General features: G+C 49.2%; 1 protein-coding gene across 2 annotated transcripts in view; it reads left to right on the top strand.

Moving 5' to 3' along the window:
* ADCY10 (adenylate cyclase 10) overlaps positions 1-13,722 on the top strand; it is a 57,342-nt gene that overhangs the window by 27,649 nt on the left and 15,971 nt on the right. The window contains exons 16-21 of one of the 2 annotated variants that reach the window (XM_036344767.1): positions 4,544-4,818; positions 5,639-5,775; positions 10,494-10,619; positions 12,257-12,535; positions 12,674-12,988; positions 13,148-13,157. In XM_036344767.1, the coding sequence (XP_036200660.1) occupies positions 4,544-4,818; positions 5,639-5,775; positions 10,494-10,619; positions 12,257-12,535; positions 12,674-12,988; positions 13,148-13,157 (1,142 nt within the window). The remainder of the gene's footprint in view (positions 1-4,543; positions 4,819-5,638; positions 5,776-10,493; positions 10,620-12,256; positions 12,536-12,673; positions 12,989-13,147; positions 13,158-13,722) is intronic. The other variant, XM_036344766.1, reaches the window with a different exon arrangement.

Genomic DNA, 13,722 nt, shown 5'->3' with positions numbered 1-13,722 from the left:
AGCCCCAGGCTGCCCCCCTCTCACTGCCCCAGGTTGTGAGTTCAGATTATGCTAAACTTGAACATAGTCCCTTAACATTATTCCTGGGAGTGTGGCCTCTCCTTAAAACTACCCTCTTGGTTTCCCATCTGTAAGAGACGCAGTACATGTGAGTGGCTTGTATGTAGCCTCTGCAGCAGACTACCTAGGGTGGAACCTCAAGCAAGTGACTTAATCTGCCTATGCATGTGTAAAATGGGGAAACAGTCATACCTAGTCCCAGGGTTGTAAGGCTGAAATGAAACACTCAATCAGTGTTAGCGCCCTCTGTATGTTGATGGTCACCAAACCTATATTCTAGTTCCCACCACTCTCCCAAGTACCAGAGCGCATTTCCAAGGACGTATATTACACAAGGATGTAGTAACTCCCACTCATTTCAGTGGCTAGTAGTAAATTTATTTTGATCCCGATCCTTGATTAGCTCATGGTAAATTCATTCATGCATCGTTTACTCCTTTCCTCTTTGCTCCCCTCCTAACCAGTTGCCACATCCACACGTCTACTCAGTTGCTGGGTCCTCCTATTTCTCCATTGGGTGGTCTCTGGAATCCCCCATGCTCTGCCCCCTGCTGTATCGGGCTCCTTCTGGACCATTGTCATAGCTTTCCAACCAATCTCTGCACCTCACACCTCTTTCACCCCAATTCATCCTCCATATAAGTGCCAGAGTATATGCAAATCCAACCATATACACTACATACTCTCTGAGTAATTCCCATTGCTAATGAGATAAAAACCAATATATATATATATATATATATATATATATATATATATATATATATATATATATTTTTTTTAACCTGGAGAAATGCTACTCATCCTTCAGTGTCACCTCTTTGGTGAGAACTTCCCAAATCACTAGGCATGACTAACGCCTCTTCTACCTGCTTCTGTGGCACTTTGGACATATTTCTGGTTGAACTTTCCCCACTGTGTTTGTGAGCCTCTAGGGACGGGAGTCTCTTGCTCATGGCTACAGCACTATTGGCCGGCATTGTTTCTGGCACATAATAACTGATCACTAGCATAGAATACATGTGGCGTTGAATCAGGTTTACAATTCAACACCCCCCTTCTCTATCCAGGCAAATAAGCTAGGCAGTCTGGGTAGTTTCTGATGCCAGACTTTGGACCAGGTACATCACCAGTATCCAGGAAGCTTCTTAGAAAAAACAGATCTACGAGTCCTACCCCCAAAGATCCAGCAGGGCTTGGGTTGGGCTTAGGGATCTGTTCAGGTTGTGCCTTTGTTTTAAAACTTCTCAATTGGTTCTAATGAGCAGTTTAGTTTGGAAACTACCACTAAAGATGTGCTTTCACTGTAGGCTGTGATGACAATCTTTGTACCGGCCACTCTGTGGCAGTGGTTCTCAACCTTCTGGCCCTTTAAATACAGTTCCTCATGTTGTGACCCAACCATAAAATTATTTTCGTTGCTACTTCATCACTGTAATGTTGCTACTGTTATGAATCATAGTGTAAATATCTGATATGCAGGATGGTCTTAGGCGACCCCTGTGAAAGGGTCGTTCGACTGCCAAAGGGGCCGCGACCCACAGGTTGAGAACCGCTGCTCTGTGGCCTTGGCAGGTCAACTAACCTGTCTGAATTTAACCTGTGCCTAAGGACACTCAGCAGTACCACCTCTCCTGAGCGTTCTGAGGACTCAGCCAGTTAGTGTATGTGAAGAGCGTGGGCATAGCATCCATGCTGCTTCTACTCACATTAGAGAATCCAATACACTGTCCTTGCTTTAAAATTGAAGAACTGGGGCCAGTGATGGACTCTCAAATTCATGCTGTTTTGTTTCCTACTCTACCCTCCTCGGTTCACAGATAACACTGACACCACCATTAATTAAATTTCTCTGGGTCAGTGAAGGGCTGTCAGAGTAAACTCGTTACGTGTGGGAGATCTGAAGTGTTAAAGTAGCCTTTGCTGATTATATATAGACTAGGGGCCCGGTGCACAAAATTCATGCACTGGGTGTGTGTGTGGGGGGTGGGGGTGGGGGGGAGTGTCCCTCAGCCCAGCCTGCCCCCTCTCACATACTGGGAGCCCTCAGGCGTTGACCCCCATCACCCTCCAATCGCAGGATCGGCCCCTTGCCCAGGCCTGACGCCTCCGCCAGAGGTGTCAGGCTTGGACAGGGGACCCCCATCTCCCCCCGATCACTGGCTCTGACCCCCGCCCAGGCCTGAGGCCTCTGGCCCAGGAATCATGCCTGGGCAGGGGACCCCCATCTCCCTCTGATCGCTTGCTCCACCCCCCGCCCAAGCCTGATGCCTCTGACCCAGGCTTCAGGCCTGGGCAAGGGGACCATCATATCCCCCCAATCCCCGGCTCCACCCCCCCCCCCAGCTCCCCGCGGTTGCAGGCTCCGCCCCTGCCCAGGCCTAACGCCTCTGGCCTGGGCGTCCGGCCCGGGCAGTGGGGACCCGCAGCTGCAGCGGCCCCGCGATCATGGGCTCCGCTTTAGGCCCAGGCAAGGGACCCCTAGCTCCTGGGACTGCCAGCTTCGACCGTGCCCAGCTCCCATCGCTGGCTCCACCCCTACTTCCTGCTATCACTGGCCAGGGCGGCAAAGGCGCCTGATTCTCCGATCATGGCTGGGGGGCAGGGCAAAGGCGGCCCTGGGGCCACCTTTGCCCTGCCCCCCAGCTCTTAGCTCCCCCCTGGGTTTCCGATCACTGTCAGTGGCAGGGGGCTTCTTCCTGCTTTCCCTTTCGCCTCCCTGCATTGTGCCTACATATGCAAATTAACCGCCATCTTGTTGGCAGTTAACTGCCAATCTTAGTTGGCAGTTAATTTGCATATAGCCCTGATTTGCCAATGAAAACGGTAGCGCCGTACTCCAATTACCATTTTTCTCTTTTATTAGTGTAGACTAAAGGCCCAATGCATGAAATTTGTGCAAGAGTAGGCCTTCCTGCCCCAGGCTGCCGGCACCGACTTCCCTCTGGCATCCGGGACCTGGCCTTCCCTCAGGTCCCCAGCTTCATCTGGAAGGTCTTCTGGTCTAATTAGCATATTATGCTTTTATTATTATAGATGTTGATTTCAGAGAGGAAGGGAGAGGGAGAGAAAAATAGAAATATCAATGATGAGAAAGAATCATTGATTGGCTGCCTCCTACATACCCGCTACTGAGGATCGAGCCTGAAACTCGGGCGTGTGCCCTTAACCTGACCAGAATCAAACCTGAGACCTTTCAGTCTGCAGGCCAACGCTCTATCCACTGAGCCAAACTGTCTAGGGCTGCTGCTTTTGTTTATTAAAAAGATAGAGGAAAAGAATGGATAACCACATCTCTTCTCACAAGGAACCACAAGAAGCTAACCCAGCATGGGGTGGTGAGAGGGGGTCAGCCTGGGACAGTGAGAGGGGGCAGCTTGGGGCAGTGAGAGGGCAGCTTGGGATTGTGAGGGGGGCGGGGGGGGGTAGGTTTGTCCCTACATCCCTCCCAGGCAGAAATGAGGGCCCACGAGGTGAGGGCTGACTCTAACTTGTGCCTCAGCACCTAGATGGCACCTGACCCTCACGGGTACCCAATCGATGCTAGTGAGCAAATAAATAATGCAGACCAGCGCCCTGACTGGTTTGGCTCCAGCACCCAGCCCCGTGCATGTGGCCAGTGCGTGTGGCCAGTGTGTGTGGCCGGTGTGTGCGACTGGTGTGTGCGGCCGGTGTGAGTGGCTGATGTGTGTGGCCGGTGTGTGTGGCTGGTGCATGTGGCTGGTGCGTGCGGCTGGTGTGTGTGGCTGGTGCGTGCGGCTGGTGCGTGCAGCTGGTGTGTGTGGCCAGTGTGTGGCTGGTGCGTGCGGCCAGTGCATGTGGCTTGTGCGTGTGGCCAGTGTGTGAGGCTGGTGCATGTGGCCAATTTGTGCAGCTGGTGCGTGTGGCCGGTGTGTGCGGCCAGTGTGTGTGGCTGGTGCGTGCGGCTGGTGTGTGTGGCTGGTGTGTGCGGCTGGTGCGTGTGGCTGGTGCATGTGGCCGGTGTGTGTGGCCGGCCGGTGTGTGTGGCTTGTGCGTGTGGCCTGTGCGTGTGGCCAGTGTGTGTGGCCGGTGTGCACGGCTGGTGCGTGTGGCTGGTGCACGTGGCCGGTGGGTGTGGCCGGCCGGTATGTGCTGGATATGCATGGGTGGAATGAATGCCAAGTCAATATCCCTGGGAGGCTTCATTTTCTAATAGATTAAAATGACGTGTAGTAAAAGATGCTTATTTTATGGAATGGGTGCTTTTACTGGGCCACAATCCCATCTCCCCTACAAATTTGTGTTATCTTTGCACAAAGATTTGCCCAAGTAAGAGTCCATTCCAGCCAGCTCTCTCCAATTTGCCACAAATTCCAAGTTAGTGGCATCTGAATTCAGCTTTGTTGGGAAGAAAATATTTAATTCAGCCCCACACAACCCAGGGGCCCTCATGCAGACCCACGCATGGATAAAACCCCGAAGTCCCACAGCATTTGTCTTCCTGTTTCTGTACCTTGTCCAGACAGTGAAACAGGAAAGGATTATTTTCATCATCGATGAGGCCCAGTTTGTGGACCAGACCTCCTGGGCCTTTCTGGAGAAGCTTATCCAGAACGTCCCTATCTTCATCATCATGTCCCTGTCTCCGTTCCTCGACGTGCCCTGTGAAGCTGCCAGCGCCATAATAAAGAACAGGAACACCACCTACATCACCATCGGCGCCGTGCAGCCCAGCGACATCCGCAACAAGGTCTGCCTGGACCTCAATGTCAAGGGCATCCCCAAAGAACTGGACTTGTGAGTAACCTGTTCTGTCCTGAAAGGCACCTGCATTCACTACGCAGGTCCAGACCTCACCAGATTCCTTAAGATGCGGCTTAAAGTGACTATTTCAGCGTTCTTGCTGGGCCGCCTTTCAAAGGGGCCATCCCTCAGGCTGGTAGGAGGGATGCTGTCCTCCTTTACTTGTTAAAGTCCCTGTGGTGCCTGCTCAGACTGTGTGGGGACATCAATTTGTTTCCTTTTCATCTTGCTGGACGTGAGTTCTACTCTAATCTAGTTTTAGGACATTATCATGAGCAAGTGACTCCAAAGTCAAAATGGTAAACATGAAAGACCACAACCTGCACCTAATCGAGGTCCTGCTTGGCAGGCAGCGGTGTGGCCTGGTGTTGGCGTTGCCGGTGCACATGGAAAGCTGGCTGTCTAGTCAGTGCCTCCTGAGCCTCTCAGCCTCCTCCGGGGGCTTGACAGGTGTCCCCTGAAGCACACGAACAACACCTCGCCTTTAGCTGGCTGTTTGCAGCCCACCTGGTCTCTGCCGAGGTTCTTTCTAATGAGGATGTCTTGTTTCTGCAAGAAACATTGAAAATATAAACCAGAAATTAATGAAAATGGCCATTTATGAGGTGAGGAAGGGAAGCAAGACTGAGGATGTCCCTTATTTTATAGTTTTGGTTTTGGACAGATGGTCAATGCTGTAGGTAATTAGACAAAAGAAAGAAAAGCAATCGAGACTGAGAAGAGATTATTTTCAAGTGATTGTGAAGACTCAAATATTGTTCCATCCAGAAAGGCGGCTCTTCCAGGTAAGTAGGTTGCCTTGTGTTCACTACAGGTACCTAGTGGAGGGAAGCTGTGGGATCCCCTTTTACTGCGAAGAATTGCTGAAAAACCTTGACCAGCACAGGGTGCTTGTTTTCCAACCGATGGAGTCTGAGGAAAAGGCAAACGTGACCTGGAATAACCTGTTCAGTGAGTCCCACAGCGACTTCTTCCCCTGTCCTTCTGCAGAGAGGGCAGCAAGAGTGGGCTTTTCCCTGGGCGTCTTCCACAAGGGACAGAGGGTTGGGGGAGTCCAGGACTGTGGGACCTGTACCTCTGACAGCAGGAGAACGTAGCATTTTCGAGTCCCAGAAGACAACATTACTAGGCAAGTTTACTATTCAGGCCTTGCTATTTCTGATATCTCTTTCTGATCCTAACCAAGTCACAAGTAGAGTACCGTCTCCTCATGAATGCATTGGCATCTGAGTGAGGGTATTGAACATGTGTCAAATATATGTTAAGTCATTATTGTTGAGAGTATTACAATGTCCCCCTTTCTTCCCCACATTCTCCCCTCCCCTGTGCCCTTGCCCACCCCACCATAGGCCTTCACCACATTATTGTCTGTGTCCATAAGTGATATTACGTGCATATAAGATCTTTTCCTGCCTTCTGAGATTCGTCAGTCTGTTTCATGTTTCCATGCCTCTGGTTCTATTTTATTCATCAGTTTATTTTGTTCATTAGGTTCTTTGTTCATTTATTTTGACTTTTTGATATCTATCAACTGTTGATAGATAAGTATCTATTGCCATTTTTTGGTTCATATTTTTCATCTTCTTCTCCTCTTCCTCCTCCTCCTCCTCCTCCTCCTCCTCCTCCTCCTCCTCCTCCTCCTTCTCATTCTCATTCTCATTCTCATTCTCATTCTCATTCTCATTCTTATTCTTATTCTTATTCTTATTCTTATTCTTATTCTTATTCAACATTTCATGTAATACTGGTTTGGTGGTGATGAACTTTAGCTTTTCCTTGCCTGTGAAGCTCTTTATTTGACCTTCGATTCTAAATGACAGCTTTGCTGGCTAGAGTAATCTTGGTTGTAGGTCCTTGCTAGTCATCATTTTGAATATTTCTTGCCACTCCCTTCTGGTCTGCAAAGCTTTGGTTAAGAAATCAGCTGTCAGTCTTATTAGTGCTCCCTCGTAGGTAACTAACTGCTTTTCTCTTGCTGCCTTTGAGATTTTCTTTGTCTTTAACCTTTGGCATTTTAATTATGATGTGTCTTGATGTGGGCCTCTTTGGGCTCTTCTTGTTAAGGACTCTCTGAACTTCCTGGACTTGTACGTCTATTTCTTTCACCAGGTAGGGGAAGTTTTCTGTCATTATTTCTTCAAATAGGTTTGCAATCTCTTGCTCTCTCTCTCCTCCTTCTAGCACCCCCATGATGCAAACGTTGACAACTTGAATTTGTCCCAGTGGCTCTTTATACTATCTTCATTTTTTAAATTCTTTTTGCTCTTCTGGTTGGGTGTTTTTTGCTTCCTCATATTCCAATCACTGATTTGATTTTTTGCATACTCTATTCTACTGTTGATTCCCTATAAATTATTCTTCATTTCTGTTAGTGTATCCTTTGTTCCTGACTGGTCCTTTCTCATTTCTTTGATATTCTCCCTAATGTCTTTGAAATTCTCACTAAAATCCTTGAAATTCTCACAAAGTCCCTTGAAGCACTCATTAAGATCCTTGAGCATCCTTATAACCATTATTTTGAACTCTGTATCTAATAATTTGCTTGCTTCCATTTCATTGAGTTCCTTTACTGGAGATTTCTTCTGTTCTTTCATTTGTGACATGTTTCTTTGTATCCACATTTTGGCTGCTTCCCTTGTGTTTGTTTCTTGTATTATGTAGAACTGCTATGTCTCTTGGAATTGGTAGAAGGGCTTTGTGAAGTATGTGTACTGTAGGACCCATGGGTCAGCCCCTCCCCTCCTCTCCCCCCCCCCCCCCCCGCCACTCGTCACCTGAGCTGGGCACTCTAGGTGTGCCCCTGTTTGGGCTGTGCACACTGTCTTACTGTGGTTAAGCCTTGATTGCTATTGGTATCATTGGGAGGAATTGACCCCCAGGCCAATTGGCTGAGAGGGTCAGCTGTGATTACAGTGGAAAAGCTGCTGTGCAGGAGACACCCTTATGGAGCAGGACTTGCTTCATTTGGGCTTTGGTACTCACTGAGTCTTCCCCCTTGAGCATGTCACTTGTGAATGTGTAGAGTTGTAATCTGGTGTGGTCTGAAGCTATCCACCTGGTGCACTGGCTCTAGGGCCTCCAGGGAGGTGTAAAATCAGCCACTGCCTGGGGTCACCTGGCAGGAGCTACAGAGAGATCTAGAGATGGCTGCTACTTGTATTGGGCTTAGAAGTGTCGAGCTGTGAAGCAAGGCAGGCTGGTGCTAGTGCCAGGTCTTGAGCCTTTCATTGATAGGTTTGGGACATGCTGACACCAGGGCTGCTTGTTTGAGATATTTTAGCAAAGTCTGAAGCCTGAACCAGGACAGCCCATTCATCTGGAAAAGTTGCTTCAAACAGCTTGGGTTAGACTGCAGATTGGATGGAGCAGGGTCTAAGGAAATCATCAATGTGGAACAAACAGTGTGGGCCATGCTGATAAAAACTCAGATATGGCTGCCAGTCTGTTTTGGGACAGGGGAGCTCCAGCACAGGAACAATGACCCCTGCGAGCACCGCGGTCAGGGAGAAAGCAGCCTCCAAGTTCCTGCCCCAGTGCTGGACAATCCAATTCCTCCCCCTATGTCCCTGGCTCTCCCCCAGCTATTGCTCAGAGGAAGCAGACCATGTAAGGTCATGTACCAGCTCTCTAAGAGGATCTGCCTGAGGCTCCAGCAGCCTCTGTGTCACTCAGCCACAATCCCTGCTGGTTTTTATAGCCCTAAGTTATGGGGACTTCTCTTCCCAGCTCTTGAACCCTGGGCTAGGGGACTGGTGTGGTGCTGAGACCCCTTGATTCTCACAGGCCTCACAGGAGGCCTCTTCAGTGAAGATATCCCTCCCAATTAAACACACACACACACATACACACACCCCGCATGTCAGTGTCAACTAGCCCATTCTGCACCTCCACCCCTTCTACCAGTCTTGATGTACTTTCTTCTTTACTTCTATAGCTGTAGGACTTTCATTCCACCAGATTTTAGGCAGTTCTAAATGATGGTTGTTTTGTATTTTAATTGTAATTTTGATGTGGTTGTGGGAGGCAGCAAGTACTGGTATTTATCTATGCCACCATCTTGGTTCTCTAAAATATATGATGTTATATACTACTAGAGGTCCGGTGCACAAAAATTTGTGCACTCGGTGGGGGCTGGGGGGTTCCTCAGCCCGGCCTGTGCCCTCTCACAGTCTGGGACCCCTCGGGGGATGGACCTAAGCCGGCAGCCAGACATCCTTCTGGCAGCCTGGGAGCCCATGGGAGATGTCCACTTACCAGCAGGGAGCAGGCCTAAGCTGCAGTTGGACATCCTTAGCGCTGCTGAGGAGGCGGGAGAGGCTCCCACCACCACCACTGTACTGGCAGCCGTCAGCCTGGCTTGTGGCTGAGCAGAGCTCCCCCTGTAGGAGCGCACTGACCACCAGGGGGCAACTCCTGCATTGAGCGTCTGCCCCCTGGTGGTCAGTGTGTGTCATAGTGACCAGTCATTCCCAGTGGTTCTGCTGTTAGGGTCAATTTGCATATTACCCTTTTATTATATAGGATAGAGACCTGGAGCATGGGTGGGGGCCGGCTGGTTTGCCATGAAGGGTGTCCCGGATCAGGGTGGGGTCCCCACTGGGGTGCCTGGCCAGTCTGGGTGAGGGGCTGATGGCTGTTTGCAGGCTGGCCACAGCCCCTTCAGTGTGGGGGTCCCCACTGGGGTGCCTGGCCAGCCTGGGTGAGGGGCTGATAGCTGTTTGCAGGCTTGCCAAGCCCCCAAGCAGGGACCCTCACCCCATGAGGGTGTGGCTATCCTGGGTGAGGGGCTGATGGCTGTTTGCCAGCTGGCCACAGCCCCCAGCCACCCAAGCTTCCAGTGGAGGCTGGCTGGAAGCAGGTATCTGGGATTTATTTAGCTTCTATAATTGAAACTTTGTTGCCTTGAGCCGAGGGCACAGCCAGCCAGGGCAGGTGGGAGGCTTGGCTTTCTCCATCACTGGGGCAACCAAGCCCCAGTTTGCTCCAGCTCAGTGGCTGCTGGCCTCCATCTTGGCTGGGTTAATTTGCATATAGTCGCTCTGATTGGCTGGTGGACATGGCTTGGGGCATAGCATTGGTGCGGTCAATTTGCATGTTTCTCTTATTAGATTAGATAAGATACTTTGCGATAACCTTTGAATCAAATTTTTATAAAACTGCATGTACTTTCAATAGTTTTGTTTGGATGGGGAGGCGGGCAAGGAGATAAAACATCTTTTTTGTTGTTGTTGTTAATCCTCACCCGAGAATATTTTTTCCATCGATTTTTTTTGAGAGAGAGGGAGGGAGGAGAGACAGAGAGAAAGAGAGATGTGAGAGAGACACATTGATTGGTTGACTCCCGCACTCTCCTCAACTACGGCTGGGACAGAACTTGTAACCCAGGTACATACCCTTGACCAGGAATTGAATCGGTACCCTTTGGTACATGGGGCAATGCTCTAATCATTGAGCGATATTGGCCAAGGGCAGGACAAAACATCTTTTGAATAAATGTAGATTTTTCATATATCAGTTTTACTTAAAAACAATATTCCAAACTATTTGGTGAGCCAAGACACACATCTGCCTGTTCTTCCTCATGTGAGACCACCTCAAAGTGCATCAGAAAATCAGAATAATGACAGAACAATGACTGTCAACTTTTCTTGCCTTTTACCTCCTGATAGAGAATGTTGCTAAGCCAACAGAGCTGTTAAGACCATTTACTCTTGGTGATGATGGAAGTGAGGAAGTCTGCAAACTCGCTAGTGGTGTCAGATTGAAGAACTTGTCACCACCAGCATCACTAAAAGGTAAAGACAACTTGACCCGGTGCTCATTCTCCAGAACCTGGTGCACTCTGCTTCCTCTAGGACAGTGATGGCGAACCTATGACACGCGTGTCAGAGGTGACACGTGAACTCATTTTTTGGTTGATTTGTCTTTGTTAAATGGCATTTAAATATATAAAATAAATATCAAAAATATAAGTCTTTGTTTTACTATGGTTGCAAATATCAAAAAATTTCTATATGTGACACGGCACCAGAGTTAAGTTAGGGTTTTTCAAAATGCTGACACGCTGAGCTCAAAAGGTTCGCCATCACTGCTCTAGGACAAGGATCTGAAAATGAGATAAGATCGGCACCCTGGCGTGGCTGTCTTTGCGTCACCCTGGGTCAGGGAGGCTCTAGGAAGGTGGGACTTTTCTGCTTCTAATTAGGAGCCACCTCCCTCCTGTGCATATTCTGGAGTCTGATTTGAACAAAGTTTTCTTCAGCTGCACACAAAGTACATTCTCAAACAGAAACCACGTAAGGAGAGAACAAAGGTAATACTGAAATTGTTCTACCATCTGCTTTTGTAAGAGATGGCAAAGAGTAGAATTTATATCAGAGATGAGTTACTGTTCTTTTATTTATTTATTTTTATTTTTTTAATATATTTTATTGATTTTTTTACAGAGAGGAAGGGAGAGGGATAGAGAGTTAGAAACATTGATGGGAGAGAAACATCAATCAGCTGCCTCCTGCACACCCCCTACTGGGGATGTGCCCACAACCAAGGTACATGCCCTTGACAGAAATCGAACCTGGGACCCTTCAGTCTGCAGGCCGATGCCCTATCCACTGAGCCAAACCGGTTAGGGCTGTTACTGTTCTTTTAAAGAAAATGATTTTCCAGCCACGTCCTTGTATATCCTCAGCTCTGATTTTATGCCAGCTGTAAGGAACTTTAAATGTTTCAAAGGATGCCCCAGGGGTGCCTCAAGGTTCTCAGCTTCCAAAAGAGCCTCTAGCTCATTTCTGTGTTTTCATTCACTGTGTCTACCAGCATAGGAAGGTGGCCTAGTCTGTGGACAAGTTGACAAGTTCTCATTTTGTCCCTGATGAGGGTGAGGTGATGACATTCTGGTCTGATGTCCAGGAAGCCATGTGAGTTATGACACTGAGCTTAGAAGACAAGTTGGGATTGGTGCTGGGAACCCTCGGACACTTTGTCGTGAGCATAGAGATGGTCATGGAGTGTCACAAGGAAAAAAGAATCTCTGGGGAGGACAGAGGGAAGCCTGGTTGCTAGGAGATCCCAGGAGAAAGCAGTCAGTGAAGAAGATAGAGGACCAGCTACAGAATGCAGATGGCAGGCCTGTTCCTTCCGCCTGCTGTGGCCCATCCTTGTCACACTTTCACACAAAATCAGAACCTTGAAATCAGCCTGATCTTTGCCTGGCCTTCGTGCCATGCGTATTTTTAGACCATAGCATATGTATTTTTCGTGCTCTCCGTGCCAGCGCTCGGTGAAGCAGTCACTAAGCAAACCCTTCTTTGGACCTCACTTGGCGAGGTTTCTGTGAACAAGAGCTGTAGAGCAGGACAGTGGTCTGTCTCTAGAAAGGATTTGATAAAGACAGATGAGCAGTTCCCCACTGTGTGGCTTCTTGCACTTGCAGAAATCTCTCTGGTCCAGCTGGATAGCATGAGCCTCTCCCACCAGATGTTGGTAAGATGTGCGGCCATCATTGGCCTGACCTTTACTACGGAGTTGTTGTTCGAGATTCTCCCGTGTTGGAACATGAAGAGGATGATCAACGCCCTGGCGACTCTTGTGGAATCCAACATCTTTGATTGTTTCCGTAATGGCAAGGAGCTCCGGAAGGCTCTAAAGCAGAATTCCGCCTCTTTTGAGGTGCATCATCGCTCCTTGTCTCTGAAGCCCGTTGAAGGACAGGGTGAGTAGAGCCTGGAAGGAACCCATATTTCCTTAGTTAAAGGCACATCTGAATCAGAGCTGATCCACGGTAAGTAGCGGGACCAGGTTCATGCCCCCTGACCCCCATGTGGCTGAAAAACCTCTCTGTTCTCTCTAGCTCACAGGGACCGCGAAGCGCTTCATGAACAGGAGAGCGAAGTCATTGAGTGCCACATCATTCGGTTCTGCAGGCCGATGATGCAGAAAACAGCCTACGAGCTGTGGCTGAAGGACCAGAAGGTGGACATGCACTTGAAATGTGCCCGCTTCTTAGAAGAAAATGCCCACAGGTGCGACCAGTGCCACAGTGGGGACTTCATCCCCTACCACCATTTCACGGTGGACATTCGGCTCAACTCTTTGGACATGGACTCCATCAAGAAGATGGCCAAATCCCAGGGATTTAAAAGTAAACTTACTTCTTTCTTAATTAGCCCTAACCATTCCTGGAGAAGGTGAGGGTTTCAAGTCCCCCGTAGGGCGTGGGCACACTGAGTTATGAGACTGCAACAGCAGAGGGGCCCTGGGCAGGGGGAGCTGGAATATCTGTGTGGTAGAGTCTACTCTAGCCGAACCAGTCTCCCTGCAAGAGAGACAGGTAGGTAGGGTCAGGGTGTGGCCAGAGTTCAAACTGAAAAGTCCAAACGATAAAACAGACCCAGCTTCAGTCACACCAGGGATGGAACGCTAGGGGTGGGGCCTGACATGGGGAAGTGGGAGCAACAACAGGTCCCCGAGGGAGGTAAGAACCTTGCTGTTTTGTTGGTGGAGTTTGAAACAAGGCTCCAGCTGAAGAAAATGTGCAGGAGAGAACTGTGCAGGGCCGAGCTGGTCAGGGCTCCAGAGAACAGAGCTCGGGCTCAGGGCTGGGATTCAAGGCCACTCATGAAGCCAAACTGATAACACAAACCAGCCAAACATCTGGGAACACACAATGGAGGATTCGGGGGTGGAGGCTTCATGGGCCCGGGGACTCAGCTCCCGCAGGCATGATGGGGTCAGACTTACGGCAGCAACGCCCATTCCAGCCCCCACTTGTGGGTAGGTAGCCCTGGCCGACGGCCACAGTATTGATGGCTAAATCTGCCTGGAAAAGCAGAGGCCACAAGTAGAGGATTCCTATATTATACATATATTAAAAATTGGGAAGAAATGCATGTGAGGTGC

This window comes from Myotis myotis, unplaced genomic scaffold (genome assembly GCF_014108235.1).
Source record: "Myotis myotis isolate mMyoMyo1 unplaced genomic scaffold, mMyoMyo1.p scaffold_m19_p_18, whole genome shotgun sequence".
In the NCBI taxonomy this organism is placed as follows: Eukaryota; Metazoa; Chordata; class Mammalia; order Chiroptera; family Vespertilionidae; genus Myotis; species Myotis myotis.
Note: the sequence above shows the minus strand (reverse complement) of the source record. Positions and strands in the feature narration are given on the sequence as shown.